Source organism: Parasteatoda tepidariorum, chromosome 4 (genome assembly GCF_043381705.1).
Source record: "Parasteatoda tepidariorum isolate YZ-2023 chromosome 4, CAS_Ptep_4.0, whole genome shotgun sequence".
Lineage (NCBI taxonomy): Eukaryota > Metazoa > Arthropoda > Arachnida > Araneae > Theridiidae > Parasteatoda > Parasteatoda tepidariorum.
Window position 1 is genome coordinate 25,154,709 of NC_092207.1, and position 17,110 is coordinate 25,171,818.

At 27.2% G+C, this 17,110-nt stretch overlaps 1 protein-coding gene across 1 annotated transcript in view; it reads right to left on the reverse strand.

The window, feature by feature from the left end:
- The window catches only part of LOC107439907 (Inositol 1,4,5,-trisphosphate receptor), a 100,677-nt gene that overhangs the window by 54,819 nt on the left and 28,748 nt on the right, over positions 1-17,110 (reverse strand). Inside the window, 7 exon segments of the mRNA XM_043040886.2 lie at positions 1,285-1,410; positions 2,251-2,502; positions 5,213-5,413; positions 11,332-11,457; positions 13,383-13,520; positions 15,430-15,528; positions 15,958-16,170. Of these exon segments, the coding sequence (XP_042896820.1) occupies positions 1,285-1,410; positions 2,251-2,502; positions 5,213-5,413; positions 11,332-11,457; positions 13,383-13,520; positions 15,430-15,528; positions 15,958-16,170 (1,155 nt within the window).

Consider the following 17,110-nt stretch of genomic DNA (forward strand, 5'->3'; position numbering starts at 1 on the left):
AAAAAATACCACATTTTAAAAAAATACTACGAAAAATACCATACCCCTTTTTTTGGTGAAAAAATACTACCGTAGTATTAAAAATACTACGTCTGGCAACCCTGAAGTTACTATGAATTTCTTGTTTTTCAGTGTTACCAACAAATATCGAAAGAAGAATTTAATTTTAATTTCAAAGCTTATGTAAAAAAATATTGATAAAAGGTGGACTTATTCACAATGGCTTCTGAAATTATTATACAATATATTCAGAAGCTATTAAAAAAAGGGCTGTCTAACCTAGAAAAAAGTAACCAACGAGTAAATCCTTTAATAACTAAGAAGATTATTATTTATTTCATCAAAATTTCCAAAAATCAGAAAATATCAAAAAGTGGACTTAACTGCATTGGCTTCTGAGCGCCTCAATTATAATAGATGCTAGATTTAACTCCAATCTCAATAACTGATAACTGTTACTGATAATTCTAAGATTGGTTATTTTCCAGGTATGATAGAGGAATTTTACAGGTTTTCGTAAAAAATATAGTTTTCCCTGACTATTCCCTGCTTTTTAAGAGTCAAAATAAAATTCCCTGACAATTCCAGATTTTCCCTGTTCTTCCTGACCTGTGGGAGCCCTGGTCCAATACTAGAGCAAGCTAGTTGACAATACTTGAATTCAAATTGAAACTTAGAGAAAATCTTAATAATTCACCCCAACAATTTGTAGAAACAATTGCTCATCAGATCTATTTAAAACTTTAAAATGTTAAGAATTCTCTCAACAGCCACTTATTAGTCAAATGTGGTTATGTAGGTTGAAGCTCCACATTTTTTAGACAAACAGCATTGCAAACTAGTTGCATTTATTTTCTAAACACGCTAGTATCCATTGATTTGAAGCAAGGTAAGCTTTAAACTGCCACAGAGTTAAGATAATAGAACTCTGGTTCTACTTAAGAACAGCTCCACACCTTAATAACTGTGTCAGCTTGCATTTTTATGAAATTAAATAAAGATTATAGCAAATGATAAAGTAACTCATTAAACATTATTTTATAAAAGACAATTTGAGGATGTAGTGATAAAAATGAAATAGGTTTTAATAACAAATATTAGACATTAGAAGATATTAAACAACTGAGATAAGTTTTTGTTTCATGAATAATGAATAAAAAAAAAATACTTTATCGCTTATTTAAGCATAGTACATTTTAATAATGAATTTAGCATTGTATAGACCAGGACGTAAATATAAGAGCTCATCAAAAGAGGAATAATGAAATTTTATTTTCACATTACCATTGCCATATCCACAAGGAAGTTCTCAAATAGAGTCCAGATATGATTGCTGGTGTATATTTCTTTCATTTCAACTTCTGTATCAATAAAACAATGACTAAGGAAATTAATGTACGCTTCTTTAATCTGTAAGAATTAAAATATCGTAAAAAAAAATTTGTTAAATAAATGAAAATGCGAAATAATAACTTGAGTTATGAAAATACTATGAGAAATTTATAAAATTAATAATTATACAGCATAAAAATTAAACAATTTTCCCAATTATGTAAAAATTAAATGACAAGGAAATTAATATACAATGACTAAGAAAATTAATATATGCTTCTTTTACCGTAAGAATTAAAATATTGTAAAAAAAATGGTTTAATAAATGAAAATATGAAATAATAACTAGAGTTATGAAAATACTATGAGAAATATATGAAATTAATAATTATATAGCAAAAAAATTAAACAATTTTTCCAATTATTTAAAAATTAAATGAAAATAACATAAACACAATGTACTGAAATTATAAACAAAAATAACTCATAGTAAAAATCACAAATAGTAAAGTTTTATTAGAAACCTAAATATGTTCCACTGTCACAAAAGTACAGTTTAAGAAAAACAACATTAAATTGGCAATAAAAGTTAAAAAATTAATAATTTCCAAATGTTGGAAAAATAGGGTACAGGCAGTAAGATCAATAATAATAGAATTTCTATTTTTAATGATGAGGACGTATTTGATGGATTGACTAGGATTTATGGGAGACTTTCTACATCATTGAAAATAAAAAATTTTAGTATTAATAATCTGCAACATATTTTTCAAATACTTGGTAACCACTATTTAACTTTCATCGTAAATTTAATATTGTTACTTTTTAACTGTACTTATGTGATTATGGTTATTCGGTTCTATGATAATAGAAAGAAACACACCAATTTAAATTCAAATAGAAAGAACATGTAAATACCTCAGGTAAACAATCTGGATGAGTAACTACTTGAACAATATCATCAAGTGAAAGTAAAGAATGACACTTGATTTCTGTGAATACATTCTTGCCTTCTGTGCAACAAGCCAAAAGTTTAACTAGATTGATGTGATACTGTAATGGACCGGCTTCATCCATTCTCTGTCGCTCTGACCTCATCATGGATACAAGATGGTTAAAAGATGTTTTATCATTATAAAACACTAATACATCTTCTCCTGCATTCACCATCTAAAAGAAAAATTAAAATATACATTAAATAAATAATATATAAAAATTTATGTTCTGAAATTACATTAGGAGGACACACTAATAGTGATCCCTCATTTAATATGACACCCCATTAAATGAGAAAAATGGAGTCTTTTGTTTGGAGGGGTGATTGTGAGCCCAACTCAAATATCCTGAAAATATCTAGAGTAAAATCCTTAATGACGAATTTCAAAAAATTTATGTCTTTATGAATTTAAATCATTGATTATTTTCAAAACATGAAATTCTAAATAAATTATATGCAGCATAATTTAAATGAATAATTATACATAAGTTTACTTTTATCTCTAATCACATTTATTATTCTACCAGAAAAAATATTTACAAATGAATGAGATGCCAAGTACAAAATGTAGTTCTAATATTTTTAAATAAAATATACAAGAATTTTTATACATAACTGAGATTGATGATCTTTTGAAAGTTCTGGACTTTGGATTTGCGGATTAAGGTTAGCGAAAAATTCGGAAATCCGGATTTTTGTCGTAACACAATCATCTCTGTATTTGGTACTATGTTACAAACATAATAGAGTTTTTACTTTTACCTAGTGATTTCTTCTTAGTTTTTTTTGGATTTAATAAGGAAAATCATTTTAGAAGTATGAAATAATGTTAGATATTCAGAAAGTATCATTTTTTAAAAATTATTAAAGATGTTTGGTACATAATTATTGCAAAATAGGTTTTAGCATTATTCGTTACACTTTCCAGTGAGGATATCATCATAGAAGAGATAGAAGTGCAGGAAAAAGTGAACGAATATAGTGATTCAGAATTTTTCTTCTTCTTAAAACATCAACATGTACTAGAGTTGTAAAATAATTTCAAAATCTTGAATAGCTTATTAAAGCTACAAAAAGTACAAATGGAGAAGCATCTAATGCGTAAAGTATTTCACTACGAAAATTTAATGAAACAAAATTTTGTAAAGCAATATCAATGTTATAAACAATGATAGAAAAACAATCAATGTTAATTATTTTCAACTCTCATTGAATTTGTAAGAAAATGATGAAGTATTATTAATTTTAAATGAAAACAATTAACATAAGATGTTTTTTTCCCTTTCTTTTTCTTTTTTTTTAAAATTTAATTTTGTACCTTGAATTAAGATTTAGCCTATGACAAAACTTAACAATCATACTTCTGCTGTCAAAAATGATTATTAAATATGAGTCCTAATCATAATAATTTTATTTTATTGTTCATAAAAACTAAGAACTATTACTTGTAATGGTTTTTTCTTCTCTTTTTTTTTAAATATTATTTATTAAATAGATGAAAGCATAGCTGCCAACATAGATAGGAAAAAATTCAGTAGACTTTTCGAAATATTGATTTCATGTCAACTGTTGCATAACAAAATTAATTATTTTACATATAGAGAATTTTAAGGATTTTCATCATCATTAAAATACAAAACTTACTACACTAATAACCATAAATGGTCTGCAATATCTTCCATTTATGATTGACATCAAATGAACTTAAATCAAAAACGTTATTTTATTATGTTAATTCATTATTTTGAGTAGTAATAGACTAGTATTTTCTTACTGATAGTTAAAAAAATTTTAAAATTTATTTAAAAAAAGGAGTTCTGATTAAATATAAACTAAAAATTTTATTTAAAAAATATGAAAAAGTTTTAAGATGATTACTATAAATAAATAAAACTTGGTTCATTATGTATTAGTAATACTTATGTTGAATTCTATGCCAACTGAAACCAGTAGTAGAATTCCAAGCGTAACAGAAGGGAAATCACACAGGTATTTTATCATAAAAAAGTATTAAATACACGTGAAAACAAAAAATTGTGCAATAATGTGCTATTTTAAGGTGCAATGTTTAATTAACCCACTGGCGGTTAAGCAAATGGGTAAATTTGGGAGAATGTTTCTCCCCTATACACTATTCAACTGTCTATTAACATGGAAAAACCGGTTTTGCTATGCAGAGAAGACTGCAGGTTAAAATGCGACTTTTTACGTGCAGAACCGTCAGTGGGTTAAATGGCATGATATTTCCCTGTAACTATTTGTCAAATTTGCTATATGTCCCCTCTGTTACATTGTACTTTTTGAAGTTAATAAGAATGCGTAAGCAATTTAAAAAGTCTTATAATAATTTATTTTACCTTGAAATGTGATAATTAAAAAAAAAATTACAATAATGTTTAGGATGTTCCAAATCAACAGAATATAGAGGAAATAACAGCGAATGTAAAAAATGTGGAATTTTCTTTGTCCCTTTTGTTACATACGCTTTTAATTACCTGGCAACTAAATTATAAGGCTCTTTTATTACTTTATGCAATTAAATTAAACATTGCACCTTAAAGTAGCATATTATTGCACAATTTTCTGCTTTCACATATATTTAATACATTTTTTAGGATAAAATACCTGTGTGATTTCCCCTCTGTTACGCTTGGAATTCTACTTATTTAAATATTCCAGCAAAGCAATAAATTGTGTAAAAAATCTATTTCACTAGGAATTTTTTACCAAACATATTCAATTTTAGGAAATATTCTAAAATGAACAAAAACAAAGATAATATTTATTAAAACAGTACACTAGAATAAACTAGCAAAATCCAGTTAAGTTGGCAGACATGTGAAAGAGAACAAATTAAAAATTCAAAAGAAACACAATACAAACCTCTTGCATCACTATATCTTGTCCTTTTCTGATGTATTGATTCTCAGCTTTCACTATGGTCTGAAGAAATTTCAGATACTGCACATGCCGCCCATGAGTTTCAATCAGATGAACAAAATGTTGCACAACTCTTTCATTAAGCTCATTGCACAAAGCAACATTATCCATAAATATACTTCTCATTGTTTGTGCTTCTAATAACTGGAACAAATTAATGCAATGAAAAATAGTTTAATAACACATATTGCGTTAATAAAGGCTAACAGATGTACCAATAAATATTGTACAAGTACTAGAAAAAGTTTACATGTTTTCAGTAACAACAATACTTAGAAAAGAGAGTTATAGAAAAAATTAATTAAATAATAATATGAATTAATAGAAAATGCAAAATAGCTAAAACTAAAAGCAAGGATTATAAAATTCTTTGATTAATTAAAGAAATCAGAGCAGAGTTAGTTGCATTTAAGTTAAAATAAAAGGGAGGAAAGAAGGAAACTTGAATGATTCAATAAATTGAATGTTAAGATAAATAAAATATAGATCAGTGGTTACCAGCTGGCGGCCCCCGGGCCAAATGAGGCCAGTGAAGTCTTTGTTCGTGGCCCTCGAACCAAAATATATAAGTTGTCATTGTTTTGCGGATAATTTTCGTAGAAAATCTATATGGGTTTAAAACACCTATAAGTTTTATATCTTAACAATTTGATATCTGTTGCACATTAATTGTTTAATACATAGGTGCACATTAAAGTTATTGTAGCCAGAATTTTTTCATATGCAATTAAATATTTTTAAAAATCGACTTATTTCAATTTGTAATTTAATACTTTTGTTTTGTACAACTTGATAAAAATCTGACAGTAATATTTAATGTTCCTTCAAACCTAAAAGAGTCCTATATAAAATTTTGATAAAGTTGCGGCCCACCCTTTGACTGGTGTTTTTAATTGTGGCCCTCAGCTTCACGTAAGTTGGAAACCCCTGATATAGACGATCAAACCTTTGAGTTTTAAGTCAAATATAGGGCAATCAAGCAATGAAGGTTTCATGGGTTGCTGAATTCTCAATATGATAATAGCATTTTATTGGTACCAGATGATAGATCAAGGATCACTTCAAACTATGATATAAGACCAGTTGATGACATTATTGGTGCTAAATCTTGATTTGAACTATGTTTTGAGTAATCATTTTCACACGATATTTCTTAATTTCTTACTGGCAATGCTACTTACGTAGTGAAAATAAATATAAATCTTCCAATTAGTCTACTTGTTTTTCTAACTGGTTCTGATTTCAAACTTTAAAAATCAGAAGAATTTTGTGCTGTGAAGTTAACTTAAATAATTTTGGATTGCAACTTAAACATTTTTAGAATCCTTGCCTTAGTATGATAGCTGCAGGCAATAGCTGAAAAAGGTACAGTGGAAGAAATCTCTCAAGTAAGCATTTCAAGATTTTGTAATTTATAAATTGTTAATTTGAATGAAGATATCTAGTTTAAACTAAATTACTTAATACTTTAAAAAAAAAAAAAGGGGCATTAAATTTGAAAAAAAAAAATGGCCATGCTTAGAAAACTTATCGCAACACGAAATTATTAAACATAAATGAATAAATGTAAGTTTAAACCTTATGATAAAGGTAAGGTTACTTACGAACTATTGCTATAGAACAATTTGTAACCTATAATACATATTATATCATATTTAATTACATAAATTTAATGTAATTTATTCAAGAAAACACTTTTGAAGTTATCATTAATTTCACAAGGGAGTTTGTAATCTGCGTATGATTTAGTTTAACATTAGAGAACTATCACATCAACTTTAGTTAAAAGACAAAATTTCAATGGATTTTTTACAAAGAAACATAAAGGAAGAAAAAAAAACTGTTGAATGAATTGAAATTTTTCCAAAACATGATTAGTGAATATATGGGAACAATGCAAACAGCAGAGATACAAAACCAAACAGGTAGAGAAGCACCTAAATTTCTAACAGTATTTAGTTGCACCAAGTAACAACTTGCCTTGAAAATAGTATTTGTTCATAAAGAATTACATTATTTATTTACTTTTTGAGAAAAAAAAGCCAAGTTTGAAAACGTGTACCTGCTATGAATGAGAACAAAAATCAGCTATCAAAATAAAATATATGCAGGTAATTTTTGAAAACTGAAATGCTTACTTTTGCTCTAGAAAAAGAGAAGAAATTTTTTTAAAGAAATGATGTATGAAAATAAAGTAAGGGTATAAGTGAGACAGTTTAAGATTTCAATCTAGATGAAAACGAACATGCTTTAACAAATTGATATGTAAAAAAAAAATTTTCATGCATAATATTTTTGAATTAAAAAAACTTAAAACTATGCTGAAGAAAATCTTTGCTTTCTAATAAAGACAACTTTGAAAAAAAGAAACTATTTTCACTTTCATCACAAAACTAATCAGAAAGTAAGAATAAAACTTTTAAAATAACAGTTTAAAGTATCAAGCTTTATACTAGGTGAGCTACCAACTAACTGAAAATTGATATCTAAATTAAAATTATATAAAAGCTAAGAAGGTAGTGCTCTTAAAAGTTCAGAGAAAATTTCTTCTTCAGGGTGCATAGCCAAATTATTCAACAAAAAATAAGCACCTTTTAAGCACTTTTCAAGCACTCAAAAAATATTAAGCACTTTAAAAAAATATCATAATTAGGCAGGGTTGGAAAGTTTTTGACAATTAACGTCTTGTTTTAACCATCGTGACAAAAAAAACTTTTGGTATTGTTCTTAACAATGGTCAAATATCATGAAATTTTGAATTATGTAAAACGAATGTTGTTTTCATATGCTACGGACTGACAATACGCCAAAATAGATTGGGGTTGAATTAATTGTGAAACTGCGTATTTTTGAACATTTCGAAGCAAAAATCAACATAGTAAAGGTAAAATCTCACTTTGAAAAAGGAAAAATTAAGCACTTTTTAAAAATACCCAATGAAAAAAGCACTTTTAAGGGCTTTTAAAAAAAGAAAATCGAAAATAAGCACCTTCAGACACTTTTTAAAAATGCTACGCATCCTGTTATTAGACAAATTTCTTCAAAGCTGATAGAGACAAGTTTTGTTTCCTTACATGACACATTTACCCAGATTTTTCAGCAACAGATTTGTCAAAAGAAATTTCTCTGAACACTAGGAAAATGTTCCCTTGTATGTATGTGTTGGTGAAAAAAAAAAAGAGTCTAAAACTATGTGTATTGGTTCTGAAACTACATGTGCTGAGAAAGAATGTAAAAAAAAAATACCTCTTACCCGTAGGTGGGACTAGAAACAGAAGAAAAAGTCAGAATACAAACAGAAATAAAATAAATGGTGAAAGAGAAAGACAGAAAAACAAATAAGACAGAAGTATAGAAAGATTAACATAAAAAGAATAGAGATGTACACACAGAAGAAATAAGTACACAGATAGAAAATATTAGCAAGAGTAAGTAGCACAGAATCAGAAGCACAGAATCAGAATTTGCATTTTTCTTAATTAAGTATATTTTAAAGAACTGTTGGTAGATGATGAATGTAATTATAGTTGAGAAAAAATTTAAATCATGCTTATTTAGCAAAGTTATAAAAATGTAAATCATACAGTGGTATCTCTCAATAGCCAACAATGACTGGATTAATTATATGTTTAGTCCATTATTGGAACGGTTGATTTTTTTTGACATGGCATTTAAAAATTGTAAATACTAGTTAAAAATTAAATTTTAATACAATAACAATTATTATATTTAACAAAAAAATAAATCTGGTCAAATTTCTGAAAAAATGAATTTAATAAAAGCAATCAGTCAACAGAGTTTTTTCGAAGCTAGTTCTTTTTAAGGTGATAATTTAGGACTTCATTTCAAAGCCTTTAACAGCTTCAGTGTTAATAAAATTTTAAATAGTTCTTCTTTGTAGCTCAGTGTTTCTTAAAAGTTCTATTTTTTCTTCAAAGTATGCATCATTTTCCTTCATAGAGTAATTTAAATCCTCATAAAAAAACTTCTAAAAACATTCAAGTTTTCTTACATTAAATACAAAATCATTGTCGATTTTAATGCTAGTTATATCATCTGACATTAGAATTTAAACTTGGCACAAGGCAAATAATCCCAATTACTATTCAGCAACTGCTACATTGTTCAAATTTACAAATCCACCCAAGTTTACTAAGGAATCAGCTTATCACATTAATGGTTTACCATTTTTTAGCCGTTTAGAATAGTTTTGACTCTTTGTACAGCAATGTCAAATGTTTCTGTTTTTGAAAATTTCTATCCTAGAATTTTTATTTTAATTAAATTTTTTCAGTAAGTTAATTATCTATGTTAACTCAATCAAATATGCACTACTTAGAGAGCAATTTTTTTTTTGGAAATAACTATTGCAGAGGTGCACAACCTTTTTCAATGTAGGGCCACTTGCACAGCAGGTTGACTAATGAAGAGGTGCACAAAGTCATGTGTGGGAAATTTTAGAGGTTTTATGAATTTTAAATAGGAAACTTTTTCCTTCTAAAAAAAACTCCTAGGCTACAAAAATTTTAAAACAAAATTGCAAACAGTGAGCAGTTAAAAAAATTTGAGTTTTCTTCCACTTTTCTTAATGCTTAAAATGCTAAAAAAAAAACGATCCAAACATCACTTGAATTTATGATGAAGTAGGCAACAATAAAGCAAATCAAAAAGCGAATTCTTAAATTCAAAATTCGTGTAATATTGTATTAAAAATATTGAGTTTTTTAAAACTATGCAGGATTTTGTTGCAATAATCATTGAAAGAGCCACTGTAATATAACGTAGATTTATGATAGAATCTGTGCAAATTGAGAACAACAGAAAATTATGACTCAAATGAGTAATTCAAAATTTTCTAAGTTTTTTTTATTTTTCAAAACTTCGTTTTTTCAATATATTCAGAAGTTCTAGCGGGCTGCACATCAACAGTCGGCGGGCCACCCCTAGACTATTGAAATTGAGACCTCTATTTAAAACGGATAACACAGGCAAACCTATAGGAATTGAAAAAAAATATGGAAGAGAGGTACCACTATACCTTAAAAATAAGCAATTTTATTTCATTTTATAAAAGTCATATTTGCATGCTTTACAGGTAGCATGATAAAATAAAAAGGAAAAAAATTCATATTACAGTATTTAAAAATAATAAATATCAGCAGGAGTAAATACAGTATTTTCATAAAATGTATTTGCAGATCAAAAAACACAGGTTTTTTAAAAAGCTTGTAGTATATGATAAATGTAATTTTAAGCTGAGTAAAAATGAAAATCATGCTCATCTAAAAAAGATGGAAAAAAAACATAAAGTTATACATTTAAAATGCATATTTAATTTCTTAAAAACTAAGGATTTTGCATGCTTTGTGGATGGCATGTAATAATATATAGAGATAGTTATATTAAAAAAAAAGCTTATTTTACAAAATTTGAGCCATAATTAAACGGGATTCCAGTGGAGATATTCATTCCTTCAGTTTGAGAAACTTTGAACTAAAATTTAAAATAAATCTTAAAGTGTTGCAGAAAACTAAACACAGAAGATAAGCTATTTTTTATACACAAACCACTAATTAAAAGCTATTTAAAATATTCAACAAATATTCGTAAAAAAAATTTTTCAATTTTTCAAAAAAATAAATAATAAAAATAATTAAACTTTTTTTTTTCTTTTTGAATTTCATATTTTTTTTCTCAATTTTAATTTGGTTTAGCAATGAAGACAATTTGATCATCTTATTATTCAATTAAAATTAACCACTTCTCCAAAGAACTTATGCACAAAAGGAAAAAAAAAACATGTGCATCAACCGCACCAATAGCCCCTCAAAACTGTTCACAACACTATTAAACAATAAAAAAGGGTTGCTTTGAAATTCTAAAATCTGAATTTTCAGCTAAGTCTTATATAATACTAATAAGAGCATTAAGTAGCATCGATTGCTTGTTTTATTATATTCATTGATAAATAAATTTTAGTGACTATACATAAATATAATTTTAGAGCTATAACGTAAACATTAAATTCAAATGATAGATACAGATAAATTAATGAAACTTACCCCTGGGTTTAGAAACAAATCAATATGTTTATGTAATAATGTTTGATTAGCATGGTTATCAAGGCAAAAATTATGCAAAAACTCATGAGCAAGCCTCATCAGCTCATTCATACGGATGTCTTCTTTCTAAATATATAAAGACATAAATCTATAATGCTTCACTAGGTAATAAGGTAAAACATAAAATAATCAGAATTACTTGCATCCCATATTCATAAATATATATGGGTTATTTTTCGCTCACAAGCATTTTGACATGAAAATGAGAGGGAAAAAAAAGCTGGAAAGTATGGTAATATGTGATTGGTTTTAAATTGTATTGAAAAATGACACAACTTGAGTGTCTTTAACATACTGCTTTCTTCTCCTACACTCAAAGAAAAAAAACTTTAATTTTATTCTATAGATAGAATCTTGCTAACTAGAATTGTTAGAATTTAAAAACAGTTAAATATAATAAATATAAAACTTAATTAATAACCAACATGGAAAGGATTTTTTTCCTAACATGAAAATTTCTGAAATCAATGAAATTTCTAAATTTACATAATTTAGTGAGCCCAAATAATGCAGAGATGCATTAAAATTCCAAATATAAAACATTAGATCACAGATACATTTTATCATTATCTATGACCTAAATAATCTGCGGCCTATAAAAATATTTGTGATATTAAGTTGTGTTTTTTAAAATTCAATGCCACCCTGACCCTGAAGTCCAATAATGATTATCATCGAAAATCATGGCAAGACCGCCGAGGCCGTCTAAACTAGACATTACCAAACACTCTTACTGGTAGCCAAACTCTTCCAATTTTTAGCCTTGAGGATAAAATAATCCTCCTCCACAGCATCTAACCATCTAAGTTTCAATCTTCTTGTATTAATTGGCTTAGCTGAGAAAATTTCTTTCAGAGTAATACTGTCATTCCTACGGATAAACTGCCCAATCCTGTTCAAACGACTTGTTTTTATGTAGTGAACTATACTCTTTAAATATTTAATATAATTTAGTGTTTCGTCTTCTATGCCAGATACTGTTTTCCTGAATTCAACCGAAGACACTTCTCAGGATCTTAAGATTAAAGGTGTCCTAAATCTTTTTCACCTTTGTGGTCATTCTCCAAGTCTCTGAAGCAAAAGTCAGAACAGGGCGGATGAGAGTCATATACATCAGTCATTTCGTCTTTCCAGATAAAAGGTCAGATCTAAATAAATGCCTAAATCCATAGAAAGCTTTATTCGCGTCAAGTATATGTCTCTCTATTTCAACAGGGTGCATAGCAAAATTATTTAACAAAAAATAAGCACTTTTCAAGCACTCAAAAAATATTTTTAAGCACTTCAAAATAATATCATAACTAGGCAAGGTTAGAAACCTTTTGACTATTAACAGTTTTATCTTGTTTTAACCGTCATGTAGAAGGAAGAAAAAAATTTTGGCATTGTTTTTGACAATTGTCAAAAAGCATGAAATTTTGAATTCGTTTTCAAACGCTACAGACTGACAATACGCCAAAATAGATTGGGGTTGAAATAATTTTGAAAACATTGAATAGAACAATGTGAACTGTGTCTTTTTTCATAATTCGAAGCAAAAATCAACATAGTAAAAGAAAAATCTCATTTTGGAAAAGGGAAAATTAAGCACTTTTTAAAAACACCCAATGAAAAAGCACCTTTAAGGGCTTTTAAAAAACAAAAATCAAAAATAAGCACCTTTAAGCACTTTTTAAAAATGCTACGCACCCTGTTCAAGTAAGATATCAATCAGAAAATTCTATACATGGATATAGAATAAATGAAGAAACCATTTAATTGTTATTAAACAATTTTCAGAAATAAAATTCACATACACTTTAAGAGAGTTACTTTTTTTTAATAGAATTTGAATTTAAGGCAAAACAAGCATACTATGCAACTATTACAACATGCTAGTATAACAAAAAGGAAAGCATATGAAATGTATTTGCAACCTCAAAAAAGAATAGGTATCAAATATTTATAATTTGCATATTATAAAAATATTTCAACAAATATATAAGATATACCTTATCATACGGGATTTGTAAAAGTTCCAAAATTACTGTGTGGGCACCCATGTTTCTTAACAGTCTTTGCTCATGTTTGCGAGGTTTTTTGCCAGTAGGATTTTCTTGAACACATAAACGTGTAAGGCGAAGTAGAATCTAAAAATAGGAGTTAAACGTTACTTTGCAAATCCACTTTATATAAAATTACACTGAAGGTTCTCATAAACAATCTTTAGAAAGGTTATGATGTTTTCAAACAATATAAAAAATGAAAAATCACATATTTTTAACAAATACGTAGAAAATGATTTAAAAAATACTTAAATGAAGTTATAATAGGTACTATTTCCCAATTTAGTTTATTCATATGCCCAGTTTTTGGCTTTCTAACAAAATATTATGTTTGTATACTAAACTTATTTCTTTTTAAACTAAAAAGGGGAGAAAAAAAATGTGACAAATATTTTGCAGACAATTAATTATGAAAATAATGAATCATAATGAGTATTATATTTCTAAATTTGATTCATAGCTTGTGTTTTCAGGTAATACATAATGTTTTCATATAAATTTTAGTTACTTTCTTATATAACATAACAATCCCTTACACAAATCAGAAACCTGTTCACTAAAAAATTTATATAAAATGAATATATTTTGAAGGCATTTAAAAGAAAATATTCTTAACTCAAGATAACTAAATCTAAATCAATGTTCCTTTAAAGTTAACCATTTAACTTATTAATTATGACTTAAAAATGAGCTAATCTTAATAATTCCATTATTTATGTCCAACCAAATTAATGCAACTTATGGGAAATACTTTAAAATTTCATTTTAAAAAATAGAGAAATGATAAAATTCGATGTTTCAACTGTGTTTCAGGTTATCCCAACACCCTCAAAGATTATAGTTAACAAGTTACGTTAACTATTATAGTTAACCAAATTTCTGAGAGCTCCAAACAAGTAGACTTTTGTTATCATCTATATTTTTTGAAGCTTATGAAGTTTTATATCACATTTTCAAGTTAGGGTAACATCCCAAGTTTCCCAAACTGGCATAAGTCTATTTGATGAGTGTTAAGTAACCTATAGTTATAACATCTTCATTTCTATAAACTTAATAAAAAAATAAAATATTAGAGGAATAATATTAAAAACATATTATTTAGATCAGAAATCCTCAATTTTTAAATAAATGAAGTACACACAGAATAAAATTTTTTTTTTTAAAAAAAATCTATGTATCTGTATTTCATTTATCTAAAACTTAAATAATTTTATACAGCTAAATATTTATTTTTAAGAGTTATTAAAATTGTCAAAAGCAGGCAGCATGCAAAAAATTATAAAACAAAGTAATAAAAATAATGATTTTTATCAAATAGTTTTAAATTGACTCAGTTCATGCAAGTAAAATTTAAGCTATGAGTAAGTGCCAGTTCTAAATCAAGCGAGAATTGTTATTGAAGCTGAGATTGGAAAGAAATATAAAATAAAAAATATATTTATAAATTAGAAGCATTTATTTAATTTATATATACATAATATTTTATTATCCTGGGTGTACTGTAATAATGGCCCTAAATACATATTTTTAAAACTCTTGTCAAAAAGGAGGGAAAAGGATGAATGTTAGAGGTCACAAATTAATTTAAGCAAGAAAGAACAAAAATGTTATCAAAATTGGATCACCAGTGAGTAACGTGGAGTGAAAAACACAGAGGCTAGTTTTATTGCCAGATGAAAGTTAACGCGGCTCTAATAACTGCCTTACATCTTCTCTGTAATTCCTTGGGCAATCAATAAGTTCAATTATCCTCAATTGTGATTTATTAGATTTTGATAGTGTTTTTTTTTTTCATTTGCATAAATACTAATTTCCAACTTCTAATATGTATACTTCTTTTTAACAAAATTTTCGACATGAATTCTAAACATACATACTATAAATAAGTTCTTGTGAAGTAAATTAATAGCATAAGAAGGTTACATTATAATGTTGGACAATGAAAACAAGAATGATAAATATCAAACTCATAATCTTGTTCAAAATGTTGTACCTGCTGAATAGTTTTATAATTTTTATTTTGAACTGCATCAACAGGTGGTCCAATATCCAAATCAATTGCAGATCCTTCATTTGCAGCAGGTCCTAAATCCTAAAAAGAAATTCTTTTCAACACATGAAAGATATTTAATTTGCTAATCTAAAAAATATGCCAGTTTAAAATATAGGCTGGTATTTTATTCTTAATGACAATAAATGAGGGCTGAATATTATTTATTATGCTTCAATATATTTAATCATTTGTCACTCATACTATGCTTATAGTACATTTATAATATATAAGCTTTTAGTGAACAAGAAAAAAGATGAAATAAAAAAAGAGAAGTCATGCATCAACTAATAAAGCTTTAAAGAAGCCAAATTTTTTAATTGACTAACCAAATAGACTTGTAAAATTAATTATCGACAACATATTGACAGAAACTATTTTTTTTTTTACAGAAGGCCAATTTATAACAAATGTTTGCAACACAAATAACAATAAAATTTTTTTTTAATATAAGTAATATAATTTAATTACCAAGTTACTCTTCTTTTTTGATTTCGAAACTTTTTTTCTATCTGAATCCCCATCTCCATCATCATCATTGGGCTTTTTCTTCTTGGCCACCTCCTCCATCTTTGATTTGAAGACCCATAATTCAGATTTTTCAACTAACAATCTCAATTCATCCAAGTCGCTCTTAATTTGTTTATAATTTTCAACGTCACTTGTTGATACTAGAAGTTGAACCTAATTAAAATAACAGACAATTTAAATAATCCACTAAAAATTATACCAGAACGATTTGTTGTTATCAAATACCAATATCATAGTCGCCAACTTGTATATTCGTTGAGAAAAATTTCAGCAAGTGATAGTAAAACAATAATTGATATGGAAATAAATTCCTGAAAATCAAGTTTCTTCCCAAATACTTGAAATCATAACTAATGGGTCTTAAATACATATGTTTAAATTATTTATTTCAATGGCTTTAACAAAATCCACTTACTAATCTTTAAAAGTTAAGATTTTTACTTTGGCAACAATGGTTTTTTCAGTGGGGTATTTATTCGAGAGCGTGGGTCTTCTGAGGATGCCTGCGACTGAGATGACACGCTAGTTTTTCTCTTTTCTGAAAGAGAATTAGAGAGCGGCAGCTCTAATCATCGATGAGAAAGATGGAAGAAAAAGATTAATAGAAATGGAAGTCATCAAAGCAACTCATTAGAAAAACCACTTGGCAGTGCCATGGGGGCACGTGATGTATTCTTCAACATGGACTCCTGATGCTAAATTCAACTTGATAGTGCCATGCGGGCACGTGATGCAATCTTCAACACGATTAAGGTCGTATTACTGTTAATATCTGCTTCTTTTTTTCTCCAAGTTATTGAAGGACGATAGACTTAAATGAAAATTGTTTACCCAGCCATTTAATTTTCATTTACCAATAAATATGCCACCACCTAACCTAATTTCCTAACCTGTAATTTTGTTCATCAACACTAGTTTTTTTTTAGGAATAATATGCCAACTTGAATTTCAATAAATTTTTATCAACTTTCTAAATGTATGAGTCACTCTTTACTGAAATTATTGTATTAGTTTTTTTTTTTTTTAATTTGATATGTTTTAGGTATTTTTTTTTCTTTTGGGGGGGGGGGGGGGGGGCAATACTTTTTTTTCC